This window comes from Homalodisca vitripennis, chromosome 2, assembly GCF_021130785.1.
Source record: "Homalodisca vitripennis isolate AUS2020 chromosome 2, UT_GWSS_2.1, whole genome shotgun sequence".
NCBI classification, from domain to species: Eukaryota; Metazoa; Arthropoda; class Insecta; order Hemiptera; family Cicadellidae; genus Homalodisca; species Homalodisca vitripennis.
The window spans coordinates 143,729,917-143,757,478 of NC_060208.1; the positions used below are offsets into that span (position 1 = coordinate 143,729,917).

At 33.5% G+C, this 27,562-nt stretch overlaps 2 protein-coding genes across 2 annotated transcripts in view; one reads left to right on the plus strand and one right to left on the minus strand.

Moving 5' to 3' along the window:
* The window catches only part of LOC124355835 (receptor-type tyrosine-protein phosphatase kappa-like), a 146,952-nt gene extending 140,935 nt beyond the window's left edge, over positions 1 to 6,017 (plus strand). Inside the window, exons 15-17 of the mRNA XM_046806988.1 lie at positions 1,105 to 1,292; positions 2,669 to 2,804; positions 5,879 to 6,017. Coding sequence (XP_046662944.1) covers positions 1,105 to 1,292; positions 2,669 to 2,804; positions 5,879 to 5,959 — 405 coding nt within the window. The 3' untranslated portion in view covers positions 5,960 to 6,017. The remainder of the gene's footprint in view (positions 1 to 1,104; positions 1,293 to 2,668; positions 2,805 to 5,878) is intronic.
* A 7,282-nt stretch (positions 6,018 to 13,299) lies between these two features.
* Positions 13,300 to 26,313, minus strand: LOC124354829 (H/ACA ribonucleoprotein complex subunit NOP10-like). Its single transcript, XM_046805576.1, has 3 exons — positions 26,030 to 26,313; positions 21,211 to 21,253; positions 13,300 to 13,454 (listed from the first exon to the last, which is right to left on the minus strand). Exons 1-3 carry the CDS (start codon positions 26,081 to 26,083, stop codon positions 13,357 to 13,359), a joined length of 195 nt encoding a protein of 64 aa, XP_046661532.1. The 5' UTR covers positions 26,084 to 26,313; the 3' UTR covers positions 13,300 to 13,356.
* Between the last annotated feature and the right edge of the window lie 1,249 nt (positions 26,314 to 27,562).

Below are 27,562 nucleotides of genomic sequence, written 5' to 3' on the forward strand. Positions count from 1 at the left end.
CACATAAAAGAGAGTCCAATATTGGAAAGTACTTAGCTACAGCTCGTGGTGCTCATATACACTAAATATATGAAAAGTTTAGTTCTGCTCAGCAGCCACTTGATAATTGTTTTAACATTTTTTTACATTCAATTTAAATTGTATACTAATTGGCAAAGCAATTAAGTAATTTTGTGAAACACATGATCTGGTGCTGTCAGTGACACTAACATTTAAACAAACACATTTAAGTCTGCACTTGGATGTGTGACACAATGTGTATGCCATATCGGACTACAAGAGCGAACACTCCAATTTTGACACACATTAAGTCCAATGTGGTTGAAAAGTACTGGACAAATATCAGGCTTTATACTTTGAACATTTAATGCATAAAAAAATCCTAGAAGCACAAATGGAAAATTAGCTTCACTGTAATTAGTCAGCCATTTTCAAGAAATGGACTAAATATGATATTTAATTATATATAACAATATTTTTCCCCAAAATTAGATAACTTACCTTACCAATCCAATTTTATTCTGACACAGCAAATGATGCAGTAACAAAAAATAATAACATTTGCAAACTGAAGATGAAATAAGGGGTGAAATTGATCGCTTTATCACAATAAATTTGGATTGATAGATAAGGTAAGACTAAATATTCTACAAAAAGTGATTTTAGTAATTTTTCAGTTGACTTACTTCATTTCTGAACTAAAATAATATATGACTCATCAACAAAAATACAAAAGTAATTGATATATTTGTTATAGTCAAGAATAAAATCTATAACAATAACTTAAAAATGACTTTTGTAACACAAAAATCCAAAACACAAATAGGATATCTAAACTAGCATGGACAGTCACATAGCAGCCTACCAATCCAACATCTATATCAGTACTGTTTGACATTCATCAGTCATCGTGTTACATAATGAAGTGACTGTTTACAATACGACACTAAATAAATCTATTATGAAGTACAAGTATAATTTGAACTATTTAATTTAGAGAATATAATAATTGTAATAAAGATGATGATATTACAATCAATCAGTTTACAATGTCTCACATCTATGGATTTTCAAATAGTTCACATATGTTTAAATTCTCCTCAGATCGTATCCCTGACAGAACTGATGGCTGGAGTGAAGGCACCTCCCCGGACAGTCCAACTGTTCCAGCTGACTTGCTGGCCCATGGGTCACCGCGTTCCTACGTCTACCAACAGCCTAGTGGAACTCATGAATATGGTGGAACGGTGGCGGCAGCGCACAGACTACGGACCCGTCGTTGTAATATCCCAGTGAGTACATTCCTGCATTTAGCATTGAACAACAAGTTACTTTGAATCAAAACAATATGAGATATCATCAACAAATATAAATCTCTACAAATTTCTTCAAAAATTATCTGTAGGAAACATATTATTTAAGTTATGTAAGTTCATAATAATTTATAGAGATGTTACAATAATAGTATAACATTCTCAAATAAGATATAAACCTGTTTAACTCACATAGTATTCAAAAATCTGATTTATTGGTATTTTAAGATTATTGATATAAATAGCACCTGGATTTATTTTTTTTTTTGGGGGGGGGTAATTTAAGAAAAGACAATATGAACATCCACAAGAGAGTGTAATCATTATACAGTATATACTCTTCCTTTCTTTTAAATTGTAAACTAATGATTACTTTTAGGACTGCTTTCCATTATTAAATTGTGGTATATATTTGTTTCAAAATGATTACATAGTCAAAGTTAAAACTATAACACTGTTTAAGCAAACACAAACACACTGAAACACTCAACATAAAAAAATAAATACAAATAATTTATTTTAGGAGCTGGCCATAAAGTACACCTCATTTACAGTTACTTTTTCTAATTATGCCCAGCTCTTGATACAATAATTTGGCACCAGGTTTTTTGAAGAACTGAGAAAATTGTATTTGAATATGATGTTGGCTCTCCTTGTGTTGATTACGATTGATGTGACATGTCTGCTATGTGTAGGTCGACTAGATGTCTTCGATCTAGGATAATAATGACTACACAGGACACATGCACTCATTCTGTAAATCGCTCCCTCATATTGACCTACTACAACTTGACGTCTTCCATCTTGAAGTGACAAGAATAATGCAATTCATTATTGAAGTAACAAGAATAACGAATTGCATTTCAACTAGTGCATTTCAATCATAGCTTACTTCGTGGTTTAACCCATATTAATCTGTGGTCCATATGTTTTCATGGTAACCGACTTAACTGTTAATTGGTTTTTTTGTGATAATCATTCTATTTTAGATTACCAGGTACTCTACAACATTACACAATGTATCCTTACTCACGTTACTCATCATTCATCTCATAAAAAAATTAATATAAATTATCTTTGTTTCTAGAGTGAAGGGAATAAAAAAACGTTATTTGATTTAAAATTACACATAAAGGTCTTTTGACAACTGTAAGTCCCTCGGTTACCTAGCCAATGGACTATTAAGTTAGCTAAGTATTGGTTGATCTAAGATGGCAAAAAGGACAACACATAGGATCTACATTAATTATTCTATATATCAATTATCTCATTTCCAAAGTGTGTTTCAAACTTACAAATATGAGCTCCTTTCTGAATCTTCTGGTAAAAAAGAGTGTGCTGATTGTTTTGTGCAGAGATGGGCGAGGGCGATGCGGAGTGTATTGTGCAGCGAATGCTTGTATTGAGCAAGTCATCCAACATGGAGAAGTGGATATCTTCCAAGCTGTCAAGACAGTCCGTCGTCACAGGCCTCAGCTCATCGAGAATATGGTAAATTTTGTAATGGGTAATCTTGTAAACCTTAAATTTAACAATTTAATCGTAAACATGATTCATAGCTGGGTTAAGGCTGTGGCACTCTAACCGAGAGATCACGGGTTTTATTGTCAAGGAAGACAATAAATATATGCACTTAATTATATGTATAATGTATACAGAGTATCCCAGAACTCTAACAACATTTTCAGTTATTATTCCTGAACCAAAGCAAAGACATCAGAAACGTCTGAGGTATTAAATCTAAATTGAAGATCTTAGTAAAATCCTGAGATTTATAATTAACTACAATAATATACACTGCTTTGGTAAAAAGACATTGAGTACACAACATAACTTTTAATCTAATTTTAACGCACTTATTAATAACTAGAATGTTATTGTTAAAAGGTGATTTTACATAAACCCAATTTTATATATCACAGTAAGTGTGTAAATGTATTTTATCATAAATTTGATTTTGCAAATTTCAAATTAGATTACATATATAGTCAAGAGTTAGTCAAGATGTTCCATAACTCTCTGCTAAGTTTTTCAGGTGCTATTACTGAACCAAACACAACAAAATATCATATTCAAACTTTTTTAACTCAATAGTTATCCAAACAACCACCATTTTATATTTTTCACATATCTATTTTTAATTTAAGAACAACTTGTTGTAACAAGTTGAAATTTGTTATATATTTGTATTGCTCCACCAGTTTGACTGCAGACTTTGAACTCTGTCAATAGAGTTAGCCCAATATCTCCAAATTCCATTTTGAACTTTATTTTATTTTAAACACTAAAGGGTTCAATTTATTGGCAATCCTATGTAAATACAGCTATTTCTGTGGATTGCACCCATTTTAATTTTATTATGTTTCAATCAAAAGAAACCTACATTCTGCAAAAGGTTATTTCACACAAATCAATAATGTATAATCAGTTTATTAGGGCAGCTAACTTTAAAACAGCTGATTGCTGTGGCTCACTAGCAGTGCTGTCACATGACAGTTGATATTGTTTAGCACTTGACTTTTTAAAAGTAAATTATCTCTCTTATTAATTTATCAACTGATTTTCTTAAACTTATTATGGTTTTGTAATAAAACTGTCCATCATGTGTTGTTTTTAGGAGTTTTACACAGAGCATTTGTATTAAGAAGCTACAACTTTTAAAATAAAGCTCATACAAATTTATATAATTGATAAGTGAAATGGTGACTGTTTGTGTAATTATTGAGCTTTTAAAATATTGAATATGATATTTTGTTTTGCCTATAGTTCAGGAATAATACCTGAAAAGGTTGGTAGAGAGTTCTGGGACACCCTATAGAATAGTATTCAATAATTAATTTTAACTTTTGTATCTTTTTAAAGAAAAGCAGATTGGTTATGTCCAAACTTTAAGCCTGTTGCAAATAAGTCGAAAATAAACAATAGGAATCAGTTTGAGCAACTAATTTAAAGCAAAGGGAAATTTGTGTTCTAGTCACTCTCTTATGTGCTATAATTAGTTAAGAAAATCTCAAGAGTCTTGGGAAATACATTTGTACTGTAAAACCCAAATTTTCAATGATCAGAATTCTAAAAGATTATGGTTATTAAACAAAATGCACTTGTGTTGTTAATTCATTTTATTACATGTTTATTATTTTTACCTTAACTTTATTTATATATACTATTTGCAGTGTTAATAGAAATATAATTTTGAATAGTTTAAACCAAATTCTTCATCTATATTAATGTTCCACAACGCTTTGGTATGATTTGTTTATTTTAACCTAGTTTGTAATTATGTATTAGGTTAGTTATTTACCTGAAGAAGAGATCAGATTGCAGTTCTCAAAACGTAGTGTTACTGATTTCTTGTTTCACTGAACGATGGCAAAATAAATACGTTATAATAATACTTAACTATTGAATAAAATTGTAAAATAAATTGCCTCTTAGTAACAAACTTATTATTGAGGAATTTTTTAAGTTTAATATTCTTTGGTGCCTATATAATTGATATGAGTCTCAATGGTAAATACAAAAACAGAAATTCATCATCAATTATGTTTTTATTGGTTTGTTACTATTTTAAACATTTTCAGATTTAAAGTTCCAAGACACAACATTTCTATAAACTGTGAATTATTTACAAATTACAATACATCAAACAAAATTTACTTTAATACTTTTTTCTGTCCCGGCCTGGCCACACCTGCCTAAGACCAGTCTGTCTATGACTTTAAACTAGGTACTTGCTTTAGAATCCATTTATAAGACTTTCTCCTGGATCATATAGGGTTTCTGCTTCTCGTAATTTTTAAATTGTTGGTTACTCTAACTCATAATAAAGTTTACAATAAAAGAAAAATGTCAGTTTTAAAAGACCTTAGTATATATGTCATAATAGGACATATTTTTTGAAACATCATTTTATGTGGATTTTGCATACAAAATCAGCATCTATTGCAATTGTCCTCATGATATGTACCAAAATTTCTTGCATAACTTCACCGAACATGGCTCCCACAACCCAAAACCACCCTCATTTTAACGTTTATATACAGGGTGTGTAAATTTTCTGGAAACACCTTAATATTTTTTAAACCATAGCAGAACAAATTTACAAACTTTGCAGAATGTTATACGGCTAACTCAACTACTCTAATACACCTGCATTCTTATTAAAAGAAATATTTTAGGAATAATAACATGGTATAGTATATTACGAATTGAAACACAATATATAATGTTTCAATACTTTCAATACTAAAAATGCTACGTGTGTACACTTTTGATACTTTGATAGTGAAAATTATTGTTTTTACCAGCTTTAAATAAATAAAACTACATAATCATTTATTGTTGTATTTAATTGGCTATATTATTTATTTACTGAGAATGCTAAGAGTATATATGAAATCAATTAATTTTTTTAATAGTTAATACACAATAAAGGTATTTTTATCTGAAACAATATTATAAATCTCAACATTAAAAAAAGTATTTTAGTTTGAAATACATTCTATGCATCAATCATTGGAGGCTTCTGTTGGTACACTTGGTTTATCTAGTTACCTGTGTTTCAGACTGAGTATAAGTACTGCTATGATCTTGTCCTACATTACGTCCTACACTACCTAAATAAAGACCTAAAGGAGAAAAAGTGAGAGTGTGAGGTGCAGCACCTTTGGTTCTACCAGTTCGGGCGGGGAGCAGCGCTTCCCCTCACACCCGAGGACGAGGTTGTGGACTTGACGCCAAGCTCTGACGGTCAAGGTCCGGGCCCTAGTAATTCGGGGCGTTACGTCTACAGCCGGCCGAAACTGAGCAGACAAGCCAACGTTACCGAGGACTCGTACGAACCCACCCACACTCTCAGGGGGGACTTCCCCTACGCGGATGAGATGTGCAATGACAACAGTTTCGCTCTGTACGATCGCAACGCAAGGCTCAATCTTCGCAGACCAAAATCTTTTAGTGAATGTGTTCATTTCTCGTACTCTTGTAGTGAAATAGCCGAAACCACCTTTACTGTTCCTGTTGAAATCAACAAAGTCGATGGAGACCAATCCGTGTGCTCAACTTTGCCGCCTTCATGTAGTACCCGAGATAACACAGTTGCCCCAGTCACTGAGGGACCTCCACTGGACGTTCCTGATGCCCAAGACATCACTCATGTTAAAGTAGATAGGAAGAATTCTGATGTGTTTTGCCAAAGTGAAAAATCCGATTACACGCCCACAGAAGACCTTTATTTCTACACGGACTGCCAGGCTCTGTTCCATACGAATAGCACAACAGAAGATGATATTTTCTATTCTCAGTTGGAAGATCTAACGCTGTCGACAATATCCGTCTCTGAAGATCTGCCAACAGATGGTACTGAGGCATATCAGAGCACATTTTGCTGTGATGTCTTCACACCAGGATTGAAAGATGACACCAAGAGTGTCTTAGCAGAGGATTTGGAAGAAGATCCCGTAGATGTCCAATGTCCAGAGCAATCGACAGAACTAGAGCCAGCAGCTCCTACTTCCCATGTACAAAACCATTTTTCTGACTGTTTTCCTATTTGAAATATGTATTTCAGGCCTTTTTATTTCATTGTTCCTTACTTTTCAAAGATACCAAATTTGTAATTTATAATGAATTTCAAAAGCTTTAAAAGCACCACTTATAAGATAAGTATTGGAAAATGCTATTTCTAGGTTATAAAACTTATGTGAGTTTCACTATAATAACTTGTATGAATGTTTTGTTATGGTTTGATTCAACTTATAAAGTTAACTATGTACACTGTAGGAACAAAGTTTACAGGGTCAGTTGAAAAAATCTGATGCTCTTTATAGAAGTTAAAAGACTTTTTACATAGCACTCTAAATAAGAAAGGCCTTACAAGATTTTAATTTTTCAATCGTAGACATTTTGGTATGTTTTTATTGTTTTAAACTAGTAGAAACAACAGATGTAATCAATAGATTTGTAAATAAGATGGGAATATATTTATCTCTATATATACATAAGCCTAGTCTTTCATGCTAGATTAGTAACGTAACGTAAGTAACGTGAACGTTACTCAGATCACTGCAGAACACCATCTGTACAGTACAGTGCTTCCCCTGACTTGATGTCCTCAGTTGAACAGTTTTGGTGGCTACTAGCTCTGCATCCCTTACCTCTCCTCTCCTCCCTTCTTGTCAATGTAGCCAAACTGTAAGTAGTTTTAGAGTGAAGTGTGTCCTTATAAATAGGTGAAGGTCGGCTACTACATTTTTGTCTTCATCTGCTATTAGCTCTCTGGAAATTAATTATCCTGTCTCATGTAGATTACTTCAAGTTTAATCCAATCTGGTTTGAAAAAATGTATATGACTTTTAAAAACTTTCTATATTTGTCAGTTATTGATTGACAATGATATTTGAATAACCTGCATAGATAGTACTGAACAGAAATAGCAGGTGGGGCAAGAAAAATTATATTTTTATCCTGCACTACTCATTTTAATTATTTTAACCTACTAAAGCATATATAATTTTCAAAATCTGTTTCAAAGTAAACGTTGTGTGAAATTATTTAGGAAAGAGCCTCTTGTGTGTTGTATGTCATAGGTGGGTCACTGTATTGTCTCTGTAGCACTAGTGTGAAAGGTTGTGTATTAGATCGTATTGTAGTTGTGTTTATATGATGAACTATAATAAATTCTGTCTGTAGAATTTGATATAAATGAACATAGCTTTTAAATATTTCTACTCGATGTTGTTGCCGTTTTCCATAAATTTGTCTCTGGCTTTATTGCCAGTGACTTTATTTGTCATTGATATTTTTATAGAATGTATTTTGTATGGATTGTTTACATGGAAGATACATTTGGAACTGATTGACAAGGGGGTAGAAAGATTTCACGGTTTACTCTACAAATGATGTGGTTTGTGCAATAACACTGATACAAATATCGTCACAATGATTAAATGCTGTCATGAAAAACCATAGGCCTGTACTACTAAAGGGCATGAAAAATCACAGTTGAAACTAATTTTAGGAGTTGAAGAAAACAATATGATTTGTGCCAAAGATCAATCTTAAAAATCTTGCAATTTAAATTGTATTTATGATTCCACTTTTATTAAATTATAATTGTTTACATTTTCTATCTATAGGTAACATAAGCTTAAAACTATCTAATTGAAGAGGTCAAGAAATTAAGGACTGATATTAGGTAACATACAATTTTATACTGCAAAAATAGATTTTATTTATTTAGTTTTAAAACGTATAGCACAGTAACCTTTACTGCACTTTCAGAGTTAAACAAATGGATATTACTAAGCACTAAAATTTAATTTTATTAAAGCTGTGAAATTAGCAAGAAGCTTACATTCTAGCCAATTGCAAAATTTTACCAACTTTATTGTACGGACTTAATGCATTTTGTGTAAAATGAATCTATTCCTGCATTGTTGTATTAGTTAATATTTACTACCTTGTAGACTTTTGTATGCAAAAACTAAAATACAATTGTATGATAAAAAGTCTTTGTATTCTCTTTTGGTGTAAACTAATCTATTAAAATAAAACTTCTAGCTTTAAAATGTTTAAGTATTAAAAATATCCAAAGAATTTATACTGTACCGTCAAACATATGTAACCTGTGAACTAGTGTATTAGATTTTTAAAAAGGATTGTTTTTTATAATGATTAGAATGTACATACATTACTTTTTATAATGAGAATGTTTCAAAGAAAACTGCTTGCATGTTTAATTTGTCGATGTGATTTTTTGTTAAAAATGGGGAAGTACAACTGCTTAGAATTATATCCATAAATAATCCATGTGCTTATCGCATTTCTTATCATAACTGTGCTTTTACTCTTAACTTAAATTATTTCAAGTGCTGCTTGATATTTTCATCTATCCTCATCTTGGGGATTTTCATTTGTAAAGTGTCCATTTTAACCACATTTTGTTTTTGAATTTGTGGTTTAGTTTCACATTTTTGATTTTTAACAAACTTGACCTTCAGTGTTCAGATTTGATTTTGTTTTGTACAAAGAACCTGTTGGTGTACTTTGATGTTAGTTGTAACAAACAAAATTTTACTCTTAGAAAGAAAAGAATCCGAACAATCTAGACAACTGTATGGTGTGAAGGGACCAGTGTTTGTGCCTATATTAGTACTTAGAGTTGATAGTGTAGAGTTATGTTTACATTATGTTACAATTGCTTTATGTTATTTTGTGTTGTCTCTGTACCCTCAGTCTTTGTATATACTATAATCATGTTCGTAAGACCATGTATCATGTAATCCTGAGTCGAACGCATTGTGTTATCCAATCTTTGTTTTAAATACAGTATATTGATCGATATTAATTCATTTTATTTGAAAACCTTTCACGTGATAATTTATGACATAATGATTTTTTATGTGGAATAAAACTGTACAACCAATACTACTACGAGAAATACAAATTTTAGGTGGTATTTTAGTCTACAATATTAAAAGTCATGTAACCGAACAAAAACATGAGCAAAGTTAGTAACAAAACCTTGACAATTTAGTACGTAGTAAGTTAGTACATGGTTATCAGTTTGAGGTTATGCTAATAGAACCTCATTATTACTTATAATTAATTATTTATCTTTGTAATTGATAGCAATTAAGTGCAACAGCAGTGTTTTTCCTATAACCGAAAAACCCACCTGTAAACAGAAAATTTCTTAATTCAATAATTTAATTTAAATGTATAAGCTCACTAACTAATATTCTCTGAAACTTCAACTCATAGACTATGTACCCATATTCAGGCAGCTATGAAACTCCAGAAAGTAGCTGGAAGACTTGTAAAGTCTTCTAGTTCTTCGGACTATATGGGCGAAACATGAAACATTCTAGTACAGGCATTTACACTACCTATTCGTTACAAACAAACAATAAATGAACATTCAAGAAATATATAGAGTTTATCACACCCTAATATAAATATAAATATATATATATATATATATATATATATATATATATATATATATATATATATATATATAAATGAATGTTTGTGTGTTTGTCCTTTATGGAATTCGTAAACTATTTGACCGATCATTATGAAAATGTGTATGTATATGTATTTTTCGACGGAGAAGGTTTATATACTATGCCTATTAATGTATCTCGCCACCAGACACTACTGCATATGTTAAAAGTTTTTAAAGCGCCTGCACACTATAAACTGTGATTACGAGATAGTTACGTATATTAAATAGCAAAAAACTATTTGAAGGCGCTAAGCTTTGATGTATATTTGTCTTCAAAATACATTTCTGGTTGAATTTAAAGCTTGAGTGTTAGACCACTTTATAATAAAGTACATGTACGTAGACAATGGCTATAAACATACACTTTTGACAGATTTTCTTGATTGTGGCAACAATACAAACTCTACATAGTCGTTGGAAATATAATTCACTTGAACCAGAAGTGCACGTACACGTAGGCGTGCGAAGCCGCGGGAAACAGCTAGTACTATATAAAATGAATCGCTAAATGTGTTGCTAAGCGTAATTTTGAGTACAGCCGAACCAATTCAGAAAATGTTTTTTAATACTCACTGAAGTCCAAGGAAGATTTATATAGAGAGTTTCCCAGATAATATAAGAATTGAGAAAAATAATTAACATTTTTACGACATCTAATCCGAAGTTAACTGACACTTAACAGCTGTTGATACTTTCAGCTACAGTTCATCAAAGAGGCATAAACATTTGTGAGGAACAACATAAAAGAAATAACATAAAGGATTTCTGTTATCCTTTCAAATCTTCCAATGACTTTAGTTAATACTCGTAACTAATTTGAAACAATCTATATGTTTATTTTAATCTTTTTTTTTGTTTAAAGTTCATTAAGAAATAGCAAAACATTTTTTTACCAGATTAGAGAACTGTTATTACTATATCCATTACACAATTTTTGAAACTACGTCAAGAGGTCAAATTTTCCTTCTGGCTTAGTTGGATTTCACATGTTATCTCAAATTTTTATAAAGGCTCAATTTTCTTGTATACTACTAAAACTTTTGAACAACCACTATCTTGAAATCTTAAGGGCTATAAAAAAAAGTATTAACAATTACAGTAGCTTTAAACTGCTTAAACACTGTCTCAATTCTAATTTGTGCTGTAAAACATCGCAGACTGAAATTTTTTACAAATACAAATTGCCGCCATCCGAAAACTTTCTATTGATTGAGACTAACGAAAGAACTTATCCAAACAATACATCACTTCAGTTATTTGAATTGGATATTAATTATGACAATGTGTTCACTATTTTTCCGCAATGATACTGTACATTGTGCAAAGATTTGGACTGCCGTTATCTGAAAAAAAACTGTATGACAAACCTGAGAATTGTACAACACTAGATTGTACAATTCTTTATGATGAATAAAAACTTTGATGAAACTATTCCTTTGTAAGTATAAAAATTATACGTTTGCTTGTTTTAAGTAAATGTTTTAATAAACATAACTTATGGTGGATTGTAACTAAATCAATTTTACGTTTTTACAAAAAATGTAGGTCTCTAAGATTTTTGTTAGTATCCTTTACCTATTAACAATATTTTAGTGCTTACAAGTGGGGAACTTTACTGGTAGTGACAAGGCTATGTTACGTGATTTAAGCGAACTAGATCCGCCCACTAATTTGCCGCTAACCTCCACTTGTTTGAAATTTGTTTTGTTTATTGCCGATCTGTCACATTACTAATTAGTAGGCCTATAAGAACTTTTATTTTGAAAATTACTTGTGAAGCCTCGATGTATGTATCGATGTAAGTATAAAACAGCTAGTATGTATAACGTGTATACACCCCTATATATATATATATATATATATATATATATATATATATATATATATATATATATATATATATAAATTAGTTTTCCCAAAAGACTCATTCCTTATTAACTTTTAAACAGAAATATATCAATCAATATGTTTGGGACTGTACAAATCATTGTTTTTAGAATATATGAGAACTTCAACCCCCAACCCTAACATGGTGGATTGAAGGGTGCGTTAAAATAGTTAGATTTAGGTGTACACCCCACAGAATAACATCTCATTTTGAAGGCTCTTATAAAACAAGATTAAAGCCACAAATCAGAGGTCTCTATCTCAATACAGTACAATCGCGGCCTGTTGATATTATAATTTAAAACATATTCTAATAATCAATAATTTTGTGTTTGAGTTAACAAAATGTTAAGGTTAAGTTTATTAACCCTATTTATTTTAACATTATTTTGACATTACAAAATAACCTCACAGTTGTTCACAACTTTTAATTCGCTCAAAATCAATACTTTTGTTTTTTTTTTTAAGTTCATTTTTAAAAAGATTAAGGTGAAAATTTAATTTTATTGAGATCATTTATTTCAACATTACTAAATAATCAACTTCGCGGTTGTTGACTAAAGTATTTTTTTTAGCACATTTTAAAAATTAAAACTGACAGGCTACCATTTTGTGGTGTGTTGTACTGTTTTTCTTTACAAGTCTTTTTAAAATCAGATGTCACTCAATGGGGTTTATGAATCCTACCCTCCCACATTGTTCCTCTATAAAGGCTTGGGACTCTTTAAAAGTTTTAATAAATCCAATAATCCATGGTTTTTAGTCTTATAATGATTCCCCCTGGATATTGGTTGATGTATAGGTTATAGGTGATGTCGTCGTCGTCGTCGTCATCGTCAGACGTTTCCGTTCTCACGGGTCGTCGTACACAGCCTCCTCCAATACATCACCAATATATAGGTGATGTATTGGTTGATATATATTGATGTATATTGAAAAATTAATAGGAGGGAGAATGCAACTATTGGGACAGCTGGTAAATAGAGGGATGTATTACTTCAGATTTTTTTACTTAAGGTTTAAAATAAATAAGTTATTCTTTCAGTCAAATACAAAATTTATTGCTGAAATTATAAAAAACATGACAGGTTATAATTTAAAACCACTTTAATAAGTCTTATATACACATATCCATTGATAACTAAATTAGTAAACTGGTTCTTTCTGCTGTGTGGGTAGTAAGCCAAAACGTTTCTTAATGGCAATCCTCTGTCTGGAGTATTTATCTTCGGGTGAAAACCGTGCTGCAAACACATACATTTCTTATTACAGTTGTAAACAAATATGGAAAATGCCAATCTATGTCTAAATTAAGGAAAAATAATCTTTTATTTAGAAAACTTTGACCAAGTAAAAAAATTATTTTGTCTGAAGACTCCAACTTTATTAATATTTTTAAAGCACATACAACAATAATCATATCACTACTTTTAATTGTTTGAGTGTCAATCAGTAACCAATATAAGAAAAGGTTTAAAGTGCATTGTATGTGCAAGATGTTCAAAACCGTAAAGTAAAGTGTTTGTCACCTTTGTTGACTGTAGCTTTTTGTACAATTATTAATTTAGCTCATACTGTCAACCCTGCTAGAAATGAAACAGCATTGCTTACAACTGTTTTTTCTGAATGATCAAGAATCAGAAAATCATCTCTATTACTCGGTAAAATGTGATTAATATCTATATCATCATTCAAGATAGAAACTGCACCCACACAGTGACTGAATTTTTCATAATGTTTATATTCAAAACAAAAAAAGAGGTATTGTACAATTTTTTAGAATTTATAAAAATTGTTTTTGTTGATCCTTTTGATAGAACTGATTGCATCTTGTAATTACTAGATAATGGCGCAGCCATCAGTCTTTGATTAAAAATGCTATCAAGTCAATATTATTATTAATGTATATATCTCATCTCATCTTGACGTGTATCTTCTAGTTATTTTCTAACAAAATAACCTTTAATTATTCCTTTGTTTTTTACTTTTCACTGGATACACAAATTGATGTGTATATATGGAAATCCTGAAGACAAAAAGGGAATAGATAAGTGAATTAAATTTTCCCAAATCCATTAATACTAGAAGGTTTTAGTTTAAGATAACTCTATAGCTTAATCAGTCAAGTACAAAAACTATTCTTGTCCCTTGATATTACCATATAATTCAATTACTAATATTGAACAAAGTATGTTCTTATTTATTCACAAGTTCTAAATTATTTATGATATAATTATTTTTTTTAATATATAAAAGAGAAATATCATTGTTGCTTTTTGTTGGCTTAGCTAGGAAGACATTGGTGATTAGCTTTTGTCTTAGAGACCTCAGTTTATGGATAAGGTGACTAGCTACATTTTAACAGAATACATCACAGCTTTAACAATAAAAAATAGGATTTTTCTTATCGGCCATTTCTAACTAAAGAAGTATCTGCGAACACATCAATCTCCCAGATGAGCATCTTACCCACACTGAAAATTTATGGACTTGAGAGCAAATATAGTGAGACAGGAACTGGTGCAGACATTGGAATTTCTCTTTATAACCACTCAAGGTTTGGGATCTGGACTAGCACAAAGAATCATGCCATCACCAAATATCATGAGAGATATCAAAGATTTTATGTGATTTCATAACTACATAAGTGTCCAGTTATGCCTTTTTAAAGGTTCTGTTAAAATATATAGAGGTTCGGAGATGAGTTTTTCCATGACTAGTACAACTCTCGAGACCTAAAGCGGCCCATACACTAGACGTGCATTGCACGCCGTGCAGTTTTTTATACTGGCACGCCGTGCTTGGCATGGCACTTTGTGCCCCACACACTGACAGTTTAGTCACTCCCGTGACGTGCTAGAAGTTGGTTGTGGTATTGTGATATTGTGTAGTATTGTCGTGCTGTGATATTTTACTACTATGCCTCTTATATTTTACTACTAAACATAAAGCGTTAACAGTATTGTTGATTGGTGCGATTCATGACGATAGCAAAGTGAAGAAGAGAAGAAGACAATTATGGACGAAAAAATTGGTTAAAAGAGAGAGAAATGTATTCTGATATGAGACTACTGACAGACTTACGTGAAAATCATAAAAATGATTACAGGATCTACTTGCGAATGGATGACGAAACATTTAGTTATGTGTTGAAAAGGTTAGGCCACGCATCGAAAGACAAGACACTAATCTGAGAAAAGCTATAACGGCGAAACAACGGTTAGTTGCCACGAAAAATTTTTGTGTCAGCAGTCGACGTGATAAATATAGGAGAGTATTTGCCGCGAGAGAACGAAAAATAACCTCAAAAGACACTCCACTCTCAGCACGTAGCGCGGGACTGGTCCACACACTTGCAGGATGGCACGGCGGCAGGTGGCACGGCACGTCGAAAATCAAACCGATCTTGATTGCCATCGTGCCATGCAATGCACGGCGTGCTTAGCACGGAGACCTCCACACACTGGCACGTTTCTTCCAATTTTGGCACGTCGTGCTTGCACGGCGTGCATTGCACGGCTAGTGTATGGGCCGCTTAAACCATCTGAGGTTGAGAGCTCTATTGAGGTTCATGAAATTTGAGCAAGTCATCCAATAAATCGAAAAGGAGTACGTCTGTAGGCAGTTTTGGACTAAATCCACTTCAGATCTCATTTATTCTTAAGGTGTTTTGGGTCTAGGTATAATGGTTTTTTATTATACCTTATAGGTATTATAAATAATATTGTGTCATTGTAGCTCACAAATTATTCTTCTATTTACTTAAATAGTTTCTGTAAATACTGTGTGTCAGCATTAAATACTACTACAAATATAGACTTAATTTAGTCAGTCTTACAATTTTTTTAAAATACTTTCAAAAACGTATGGTTTTAATTATATCTACAAAGGGGCAGATACCGTGTATAAAGCCAATAATACAGAGAAGTGATGAAAAGTACTGTGAAAGTGTATAAAGGTTTTACTGGTTCCATGTATAAAACTGAAACTTTGTGTATAATTTAAGGTTGCATACACCTTTTACACTTTATAATTATTTTCCTTCTACAGAGTACGAACATTTTCTGCTATAAGTTTCCTGCTTGATGTTCCCTCTTCTTGACTCAACAGAGCTGGTATTAAGGTTTGAACTGTCCCAAACATTTTAAATTCCAATATAAAATAAGTGTTTAAGTACTAACAGCTTAATATTTTTACAGTCTGCAAATGCCACAAGTAAAGATATCTCCTCTTTAAAGCTCATTACTTAACTTAAAATCGGTGGTGAATAAATGTGACACCTCGGTGTTAACGCCCCAAAGCTTCAACAAATAAATTAATTTAAACTAATACTAAACTGAGAATTCTGCGAAAATTTACATAACATTAATTTAGTGACTACTTCTAAATCACTATTTAGAATGGAAGTCAAGACCTCCCACAAGGTGTAATAATGCCACTGTACACATTAAGTGCCATCCGGAATAATATAGCGAAATATAGGCGCTGAGCCGACTTCAGAGGAAGGGGACAGGGAATTTTTCCACAGCCTGCAGGTGCATTAAAACTAAAGCTAACGACCTGGTGTTGCCGCAGACACGTGTAAAGGAATCCGCTGACATCAGCGAAGAGCTGTGTTCAACGCAGGCCTCGAGCCGTCCAAAGTACCATGTAGTTTTGTTAATTACTGGGTGAATCGTTGGCGGCAGCACCTGATGGACAACCACCAGGGAAGAACTGGAGCTCTGATTGGTCGGGGGCCAAGAGAGAATGGAAGGGGCATCACTGGAGGCGATCTTAGAGCAGGGAGTCGTAAAATTGGTTCGGGATGCGGTAGATCATAATTCGGCTCCTCTCTCTACAATATTTAATTCTATTGTTCTAGAGCCAAATTCTAAATTTTCAATCATGTGTTAATTTTTAATTCAATTAGTTTTAATCTTTGTTATCTTAATCTAAATCTCTAATCACAAACGTTCGAAATTAAACAAGTAAGATTTTATTCCGACTTCGCTGTTTTATTTCTAAAGTTCGACCTTTCCTCGCCGCGAACTCAAGAACGAAGATCCCTTCTTTTGTCTCCCACTGGGCAAACTACAGGTCGGCGGCAGATCACATCTGGTGTCAGGTGTGGGGTTGGTACAGACTGCAAGAACGTCACCAACATGCGAGATGGAGGGTTGCAAGTTGCCGATCTGCTCCGTGCCGCCCTGGGGGTTAACAGACGAAGCTCGCAGGCCGCCCGGACAGAGTCGCATCTCCCGACCCCTCGAAGCGACTGTACGCACTGCAAGCAGACCAGATGCTGAGGATGCTGAGAGGTGGCGCGAGCAGGACGAGACTGACCAAGACCAGAGTGGGAGCATGTCGACCCCACGCACCAAGACTGACATTAAATTGACCGTACGGTAATCGGACGAGAAATGAAGAGTGGGGCCCTGGACACTTGAAGTAAGTGTGAAACTAGTTAAAAGAATGTAAACTTCAGACTTCAGCGATACGTCGTGTGTGCACCGCGATGGGAACAGTAAATCAACCTGTGTCGGAACATGAACGAGTGGTTTTAGACTTTCCGTTGTGGGAACATGGCAGAAGAGTGATTGGGGATCCCCTAATACTTAAAAAAAAAAAAAAAAAATGTTTTCTAAGTTCTTGTATCGCCAATTTGTAATTTATGTATGTTGTTGTGATGCAGACTGGTAATGGCAAGGGTTTCTATAATTATTTGAACAATCTGTTAAAACAAGTAGCATTAGTAACTTAAGAGGAATCTAGAACGCCGAGCCAGACTGGTATCCCATGGGAAGGTAATGCCAAGGCACCCCCAACCCCCAAATACCCCTTCCTTTCAACTCCCCAACTGGACTGTGGATGCCCGGAAAACAGCTCGAATAACTTCTAAATTAAAGTGAAATAACCAGTAACAACACTATGAAGAGTGTCTTGCTAAGGGATTTTCAGGACCCATTAGCAAGACAGGAAAGGTGCCCATACCAGGTCTGCAGGAATTGCATTTATTTACGTTTATTTTACTTCTTTATTTGTTGGGAACGTAACTGTTAGCTAAGGAACTTTTGTGTCGCATGTAAGTTGAAATGGGGTTAGACTTGTTAGAAGCTCTAAGGCACCAGTAGAATGTAAAGGCCAGTAGGAGGAAGGTATCGGTGAGCTTCCCTGCTCCCCAGGGGTAAGCGAGGTGAAAACCATGGGGTGCCCCCAGGTCCACAAATGCCCTTAAATACCAAGTGTGGGGGGCGGAATATTGTAGTTGTAGTTTCTTTTTTTTTTCTGTGTTGATGTTCTTTTGTGAGTTTGAGAGGAGTTGAGGAGTGTGGGGACAGTGTCCTCCTGTCGTTGTCTGTTCGGAAGAACGTCAACGTTATGCTATAAAACTAAATGATGGTTTGTGAACCGCCTTCCAGAGTCCCCCCACGCATTTACAGTGTAACGGGCTATCCAGCCAACTAGTTTTAAGTCTTTTCACAGGGCCCTTAAGGAATAGAGTTCAGTAATTGTTGTTGGTGCCTTAGCAGCTTGATAGAAATTTTATGTAAGCCTGTAACGTGATGAATAATCTGAAAATTACTATGAGAATTAACGAATGCCGTCCCAATTATATGTAACAAGTTACAACTTATCGTCAATTTTGTTATTTTAAGATTGCTATTATTACGAATTGTTGTCGTAAGATGTAGGAACAGCTTTGGTATGCTTTATTGTATTGGGTTCGAACAGTGTAACTGTTTTACTTCGAGTATCTTATAGTTTTGTATTCTAATCGACGTACAAGTGAGCTAACTCAGGATAACTCCACTATAATCTATGACAGGGGTGACAGAGGAAACCGGCTCCGAGTGAAAAACCCACGAGGCTTAACCAGGATTGGGGAAGAGCGTTCGAAATTTACCACAGAATTAGACTACCACCTATAATTACTTTGAACTTAATTGGACGATGCAGTATGTGGTATGTCGCAAAACAATGACTTTCATTATCAAAATTTAAATCTAATAAAAACACAGTTATCCCTGGAGTGCTTGATAAATGTATCTTGTCTAAGATGGTGTGATGTACATTGAACTGTGATGTACTTGAGTAGTTTCAGGAGCACTAATTAGTTCCCTTGTACTGTTCGCTGTATTGTTACGTTAAATACTTATTATAATATTGGTTAGCTGATTATCATGCGGTTATAGAGTAAATATTTAATTGTTGTCTACTGTTTTGCTGAATTAGTTTATTAAATTAGTGATGCGATGCTAACGCATAAGTGATGATGCTTTGGAATTGTTCATGTTTTTTTTTTTCTTTTTTTTTGCGTAACGGGGTGTGTTTTTGATATTGTAACTTGGGTGTATTCTATGTTTAAGCCATACATATGCAGATAGGTAGTTGGATAAGAAATCTTGTAAAGAGAGAGACCGTTGTAATAGTGAGTAAGAGAAAGAGAAAGTTATGTACAAATTGTTGTAAAGAGAGGAAGCCTAAGCCGCAAGCAAGCGTCCAAAACTTTAAATTTCGTGGTAAAAATTCTGTCCTTATTATGAACTGTAATGCTGAAGCCTTTCTGAATTCTTACCCTTATCAGTTTCATGCACCTACCTGTGGCATATCAAAAAAAAAAAAAAAAAAAATGTATACGGAGTGGCGGTTGTACGTTTGGCTGGGATGGAGGCACACCGAGAGCTCCTCGGTACTCTACGAGTACCCCATGCTGAGGGCAGCATGATCTAAGGGTGGGGGGAGTGTGACACCTCGGTGTTAACACGCCCCAAAGCTTCAACAAATAAATTAATTTAAACTAATACTAAACTGAGAATTCTGCGAAAATTTACATAACATTAATTTAGTGACTACTTCTAATCACTATTTAGAAATGGAAGTCAAGACCTCCACAAGGTGTAATAATGCCACCGTACACATTAAGTGCCATCCGGAATAATATAGCGAAATATAGGCGCTGAGCCGACTTCAGAGGAAGGGGACAGGGAATTTTCCACAGCCTGCAGGTGCATTAAACTAAAGCTAACGACCTGGTGTTGCCGCAGACACGTGTAAGGAATCCGCTGACATCAGCGAAGAGCTGTGTTCAACGCAGGCCTCGAGCCGTCCAAAGTACCATGTAGTTTTGTTAATTACTGGGTGAATCGTTGGCGGCAGCACCTGATGGATAACCACCAGGGAAGAACTGGTGCTCTGATTGGTCGGGGGCCAAGAGAGAAGGGAAGGGGCATCACTGGAGGCGATCTTAGAGCAGGGAGTCGTAAAATTGGTTCGGGATGCGGTAGATCATAATTCGGCTCTCTCTCTTCTACAATTCTCTAATTCTATTGTTCTAGAGCCAAATTCTAAATTTTCAATCATGTGTTAATTTTTAATTCAATTAGTTTTAATCTTTTGTTATCTTAATCTAAATCTCTAATCACAAACGTTCGAAATTAAACAAGTAAGATTTTATTCCGACTTCGCTGTTTTATTTCTAAAGTTCGACCTTTCCTCGCCGCGAACTCAAGAACGAAGATCCCTTCTTTTGTCTCCCACTGGGCAAACTACAGGGTCGGCGGCAGATCACATAAATTTAAATGTAAACTCTTGGATGAGACTTTTACTTTTACACTACTCATATCTTCATTCAAATAATCTTCAGAACTAAGTAAAAGGGTTGCTTAGAGAACTTTCATTGGAACTGGAAATTTCTCTTGTAAGATAATGGATAATAAAATCTTATTCCTAATCAAACTAAACTAAAAATTAAACAATCCAAAATTGTCAACCCTCCTTCTAGTGTAAAAACTTAATGTCTCTAACCCTTCTAGTCTTCTCTTTTTCGAAATTCATTTTGTCTGTAAAATTTATAATTACTTTAGATAAAATAACTCTTTTGGTTGATGGTGCAAAAATATGAACTTTTTGAATATTTATTTCTCTTATTTAAGTAGGCCACCTAGTTAAAAATTAAAAAACAATGTAATTTATAATTATTTACACAACAAAATACAGACTACATTATGAACCACTGACCTGGATGCGCAGAAAAGGTTGGAGAACCATCAGGTGCCACAGTCTATAACAGAAAACATTCAAATTTTACAAACTAAACAACTATGATAGATTACAACATACCAGATGTTGTATTATTTTTAAGGACAGTCTTAGGAGCTGATCTCAAATTATCTCTCAAGGGACCTGGAATTCAATCACATATACAATTTTCACACACTGAGACTAGAACAATGGCATTGACCATGCAGATATTGGCCCAAAAATGTATTTTTAAACGTTGAGCATTCTTTTAAATGGTTGCAAGACAAAGAGTTTGCTATATAATAACTAACACTAATGTAGACATTTCCAAAATGGAGAGAAGAGGTGGTAAATTCAGTTTAGAAGTTTGCCCAGAAAATAAACAAAATGCCGATTCACTTATCCCATTAATTGTGAAACATGTAAAACCAGGAACAATGATTGTTACGAATTTATGAAAAGACTATTTTGGCCTAAAAACCAAAGGTTACGACCATTTTACTGTAGCCAACCACAGTACACACTTTGTCGATCCACTAACTTCTAAAACATCCTGAAAATAGAATCTAATTTGAGCCAAAAATAAATCCTTAAAACCTGCGGGGAGACTTAAAAAATAAGTGGCCTACACTCGTTATTCGATTGCTGTTATCGGACAATTCGATATACTATCCCACTTCGATATGTAAAAATCACATACAATAAGAGTTATGAATAACCATAACAAGAAGAATCTTGTACATTACAATTTTAAAAACAGAAATTTAACAATAACATTACAAAACAACAAAACTAACTATGGCCTAGACTTAGATATCAAAGAAACCTTGCAATACTACAACTAGCTCAGCTTGATATCAATGAGTAACTGCTTTTGTGAAATGGAGGATAGAATTCTCCCCATGAGTTACCAGGAGCCAAATCCAGATGTTGAAGCCACTTAAACAGTCACTTGTGAGAAATATCTCACATATTTTCCTCTGATTCATCGCTATTTTCAATGTTTACAAATTTTAGTTACTTCTTACTGTTTATGGTTTACATTAAAATTACTATAACTAATAAGTTCGAATCATATGCTAAGTTAAATCAATTTTAATATCGAATTATTCCTACGGATAAAAACAATCAAACCGTTTTATAATAACGGTAATTCTAAGCAATATATGGGTCAACCTCGATTTTTCTCATATCACAATATAATGTTCCAATAGTCAATTAGAAAAGGAAATGACTAGAATTTCTTGCCGGAAAGCAGTTATAGGGAGCAGGCAACTCATATTACAATATAATGTTCCAATAGTCAATTAGAAAAGGAAATGACTAGAATTTCTTGCTGGAAAGCAGTTATAGGGAGCAGGCAACCGCGAGAATTACCTATTAGTGATCAGGGGCACTGACGTGATCTGGGCTTCAAATTTGGAACTACTCGAGTTAATTTTTATTTCTAAAAGAGCAAGCAGCGCGAAGCGCTGCGCAGCGGGCAAGCATCGTGCGTGATCTTCGTATATACTGAATTGATTCAGGCCAATGGAATGACACAGATTCCTTTACTAGATTTTTACGGAGATATTGTATTGGGCGGATTATATTGGTTTACTTTGCTTTCCAGCATGTAATTATGTGTTTAAAATTGTTTTACATATATTACCTACATTATATTGTAATATGTAATAACAATTTATTAGAAATTTTTAATAAAAAAAGGATCACGCACGATGCCTGCCCGCTGCGCAGCGCTTCGCGCTGCTTGCTCTTTTAGAAAAAAAAATTAACTCGAGTAGTTCCAAATTTGAAGCCCAGATCACGTCAGTGCCCCTGATCACTAATAGGTAACTCTAAGCAATATATGACCGTCTGGCGGTTGCCTGCTCCCTATAACTGCTTTCCGGCAAGAAATTCTAGTCATTTCCTTTTCTAATTGACTATTGGAACATTATATTGTAATATGAGAAAAATCGAGGTTGACCCATATATTGCTTAGAATTACCATAATAACAATTGAATAACGAGTGTAGGCCGCTTATTAAAGTCTACCCAAAACTGCTCTAAGAAGTGACTGCATTGCCGATCATCTTGCAGAATGTATGTATAGACGAGAAGTAATGATTATTGGTAGTAATCTATTCGAGCATTTGTTAAAAGCTATCACACGTTTACCCCGTAAGTAGGCTACTACATTGCTCGAAAGTCGTTTAAATAAAGTTATTCTATATGTTTTGAAAGAAATACATTTCTTCAACAAATAAAATTATAGCTTTTCTAATTAAAATTTAAAAGGCTAAAACTTAATTCACTTCGCCATTAAAATTCAAAATTAATTCAAAGTAAAATCATATTTGGAAATAAATTCAAAGTAAAATAATTTGTTGTTTGTTTGGTTATTGACTAACTGCAGTAAGATCAATAATGATGTACATATGTTCTTTGTTTCACAAGGAGCCAGACACATTTATTCAATCATATGTTTTAAATTAAAATATGGATTTAATAATATTTACAGTGATGAAACAAATTATTATAAGCAAAATTAGGAAAACTGAAGAAGGCCATAATTGCTCCTCTCACAGTTACAGTTGTTTCTTCCCCACAAATTTCACATGATGGATTTTTCGGTACGAGTCATGTTAAAGCCACGTAAAACATGTCTTATCATCTTTCAAAGCAATGTCGTGTAGTTTTCTAAAATTGGCTGCCATTTTTAATAATCAAATATTACTTATATATAAAATTGAAATAATACCTTACGTGTATTATTTGAAAGTGTTTACAGCTGTTGATATAGATTATTTAAGTTATTTGTTCAAAATAATTAATAGTATCGATTGATTATATCCGTGGTTATGATTAAGTATAATATCGTTTGCCAATTTCGATATAAAAAACCAGTATTATCGTATTAGCCGTATATTGTTCTTTGAAATATCAATGACATTATTTGGTCCAACATCTTATTTTCTTTATTATTAGATGGTCATGAATAGGCTTGCCATAATTTTTCACCGGCCAACCGGGACGCCTCTGTTCGAAATGCGTGGGGGGGAATAAATATGAAGTCAAATTAAAAATAAAAACCAAAAAACTTTGTGTATAATTGTATGAATTTAATTTAATTTCTAAATAGTATAAAAGTGATTATATCTTATAACAATCAAAATACAGTTTGGGTTATATTTTTACACGGCTTTCATTCATTAAATAAATTGAAACTATTAAACAGTACAAGCTTACTTCAGGCTATACCTTAAAAACATTGACAGCTATAAAATGTAAAAGCAAGGCTTATTTTTTATACCATTCGTATTTTTCACTAGAGCAAATCTTTCTCAATAAGTCCTTTTTGTATTTTATTTTTTCATAAAATTCAGTGTAGCTAACTGCAAAGTTAACTTTGCATAACATTAAATTTCGAACTGTGGATTCGTGCATTAATCCTCGATCATCACTCCAGGCAATGTTCATCATGGAGAAAACTCTCTCAACTGGAGCAGATGTTCCAGGAAGACAGTAAACATATTCAATTATAAGTCCAAGATTTGGCACTGAAATATTCTGCTGTTTAAAGGAATGGAACAGCTCCATCCATTTTTCTTCACTTGGTTTCTTTTCGTCTTCTTTTTCCCATACTTCTACTTTTAAGGCCCAAAATCTCTTGGCAAGGACAACCTCGTCAAAAAGTTCGTCGATGTTTATCTCAAGTTTTCTGGTACTTTTATTAATTACTTCTGCAGTTCTTTCAATGTTTTCCCATGAAATGCTGTTTTCATTGACCCAGACGAAATCTTGAGCTTCTCCAAAACTATCTTCCCAAAGTGTAATGTAAGAAATAGACCTACTGTAAAATTCGTTAAAATCACAGGTCATTTGGTTACAGTCAACATTGCCTTTACCCTTAAGTGTTTTAAGGACAGTTTTTGCTCCATATGGGATGAAGTTAGACCCCTTTCTTTCTTGCGAATGTTCCTTCAACTTTTGAAGGAACATCAATAGCACTGGATTTGTTTTTTTCGGCTAAAATAGTTTTATTAAACAATGCTAGCTGACCATGTACAAACCATAGGAACATTTCACCTCTCTCATTATCAAAGTTCTTTATCAGAGATAGACAAATTTCCTGAGACATGAAGTACTTTTTCAAAGCAGAAAACTTTTGAATCATCCTTTCAATTGCTGGCATAAGGGAGAGAAATCTAGTATTTCCGTGTTGTATTAATTTGATGTATTCAATATCTGCAAATCCGCAGAATTCTTTGAGTTGAGTAACCCTTACAGTGTAAATGTGAAAATACTTGCAGATTTTCACTACAAAGTGTTCTGTAGTCGTGAACCTCTAGACTAAACTACAACTAGGCCTAGCTCAATTGTTTTAAACATTCGGCTCCTCTGACGTGACCGGGACAAGCAGGCAACCGGGCGGGACACCGGGACAAGTTTGCAAAACCGGGACGTATGGCAAGTCTAGTCATGAATATAGATGATTGATGATATCATTCGATAATCATGATTCGATTGTTTGTGGCTGCTAATTATACTGTATACTTCTATAAAAACAATCGAAACATTCAATACAAACCATGAAATACAGATTTTAAGAGGCTCCTTATTAAAGGCCTATGTTTATAGTTTCATTTCATTGGATTTCCTTTATTTTACTTAAGCCATTTACTCTGGTACTTTTCTAAAATATTTTTGGTAATAAAATAGTTAGCACTTGGAGTATAGCAAGTAAAAAAAAGATAGCAAGTGCTAAAGTAACTAGTGTTTTGCCACATGAGTAGAGGTTAGTACACCTAGAGACAATAATAATTGGTTTTACCTTCAATGTGTATACTCTCCTTCCATCGGGACCCAAATAGTACATTAGCATCATTTTGATTCTTAATTTGAGAATATTCAATAGACTACAAATAAAACTTTTGAGATTTGCCTCGAGCTAGTAACTGTATTCAAACACACCGTCACCTAACCTTAAAATTAAAAACATGTGCCTTCAACTCCCCGGCCTTCGTAATTAGTAAACAATCTTCAATACTCAGTACAGACAGAACACATGGAGAACGCAACACACATTTGCAGTAGAAAAAAAGCACAGAATATTGGATTTGGAACGGAAAGATGAAGCAAGACATACACCCAAACCGGAAATAAGTTAACCATAGAGGAAAAATACTAGAATTTCTTTTCTTTTAACTGACTGTTGAAAATGTTATGGGATATTATGACTACAAAATAAAATTAAGAGCTCAATAACACTATATAGTACAATTACAATGTCACCTGTCTGTTTTATAATTACTTTCATGTGCTATTTTACTTTTTTTCTACTTCTACTTTTATTCTACTTTTTCTACTTTCTATCTCCATAAATGAAACCATTTTAAATTAAATTATATATTTACAAAATTGTATTATTTATAAAAATTAATATTTATAAAATTATAAATGCAACCTTTTGTACTTTTTAAAAGTTTTAACTACTATGAATTTACAGCATCAAATATTCTTTATGATAATTTAAAGAGATTGTAAATTGATTTCAAATTAGCCAAATAAACTACAGATTAACATCCATTGAAAACAGTATAAAATATACAACTTCATTAATTGTTTAACATGTAGCATACAGGTATTAATTTTATACAATAAAGGCTAAGAAAAACATAAGTCAAAGTCAAAGTCAAGTCTTTTATTGCCGTTGATAATATTACAATTATGTGGCAAAAGTCATACCGAATAAATCTATAATTTTTACATTCGTTCACAATACCACATTCAGACATACAATCGTTACATTCATCCATACCACTTACTCGCCAATTCTCTCCACTGCCAACGCCAGTGTTAGTCTTCTAGATTGGAGGTCTCCCAACTATAATTCAAAAACTCGTCGACGCAAAACCGGAATGCTTTAGACGCTAAAAAGCGCTTCAGACGAGTTTTTAACGCCTTGGGCGTTTGTACGTTTTTCATGGAATCCGGCAAACTGTTGATGAAACGGACACCTGCCTGCGAGGGCAGGTGTTCATAAACCACCGTTCTGTGTCGCCCAGTACGGTAGTTGTCTCTGCCTCTCGTTTCATATTCATGCACGTCACGGCCCCTAGTCAGGGCACATTTTGACTTACAGAATAAAACTGCCTCCAAGATATAGAGACGTGGCAGGGTCAACAGCTGCAATTTTTTGAAAGCTGGTCTACACGACTCTCTGAAGTTCATGTTGGCGATTGTTCTAATCGCTTTCTTTGAAGCCTGAAAACTCTCAAAATTTGATTGTTTGAACAAGCTCCCCACAAAATCACTCCGTAGGAAAGATGTGGGTAAATCAGGCCGTAATACGCCGCCATCAGAA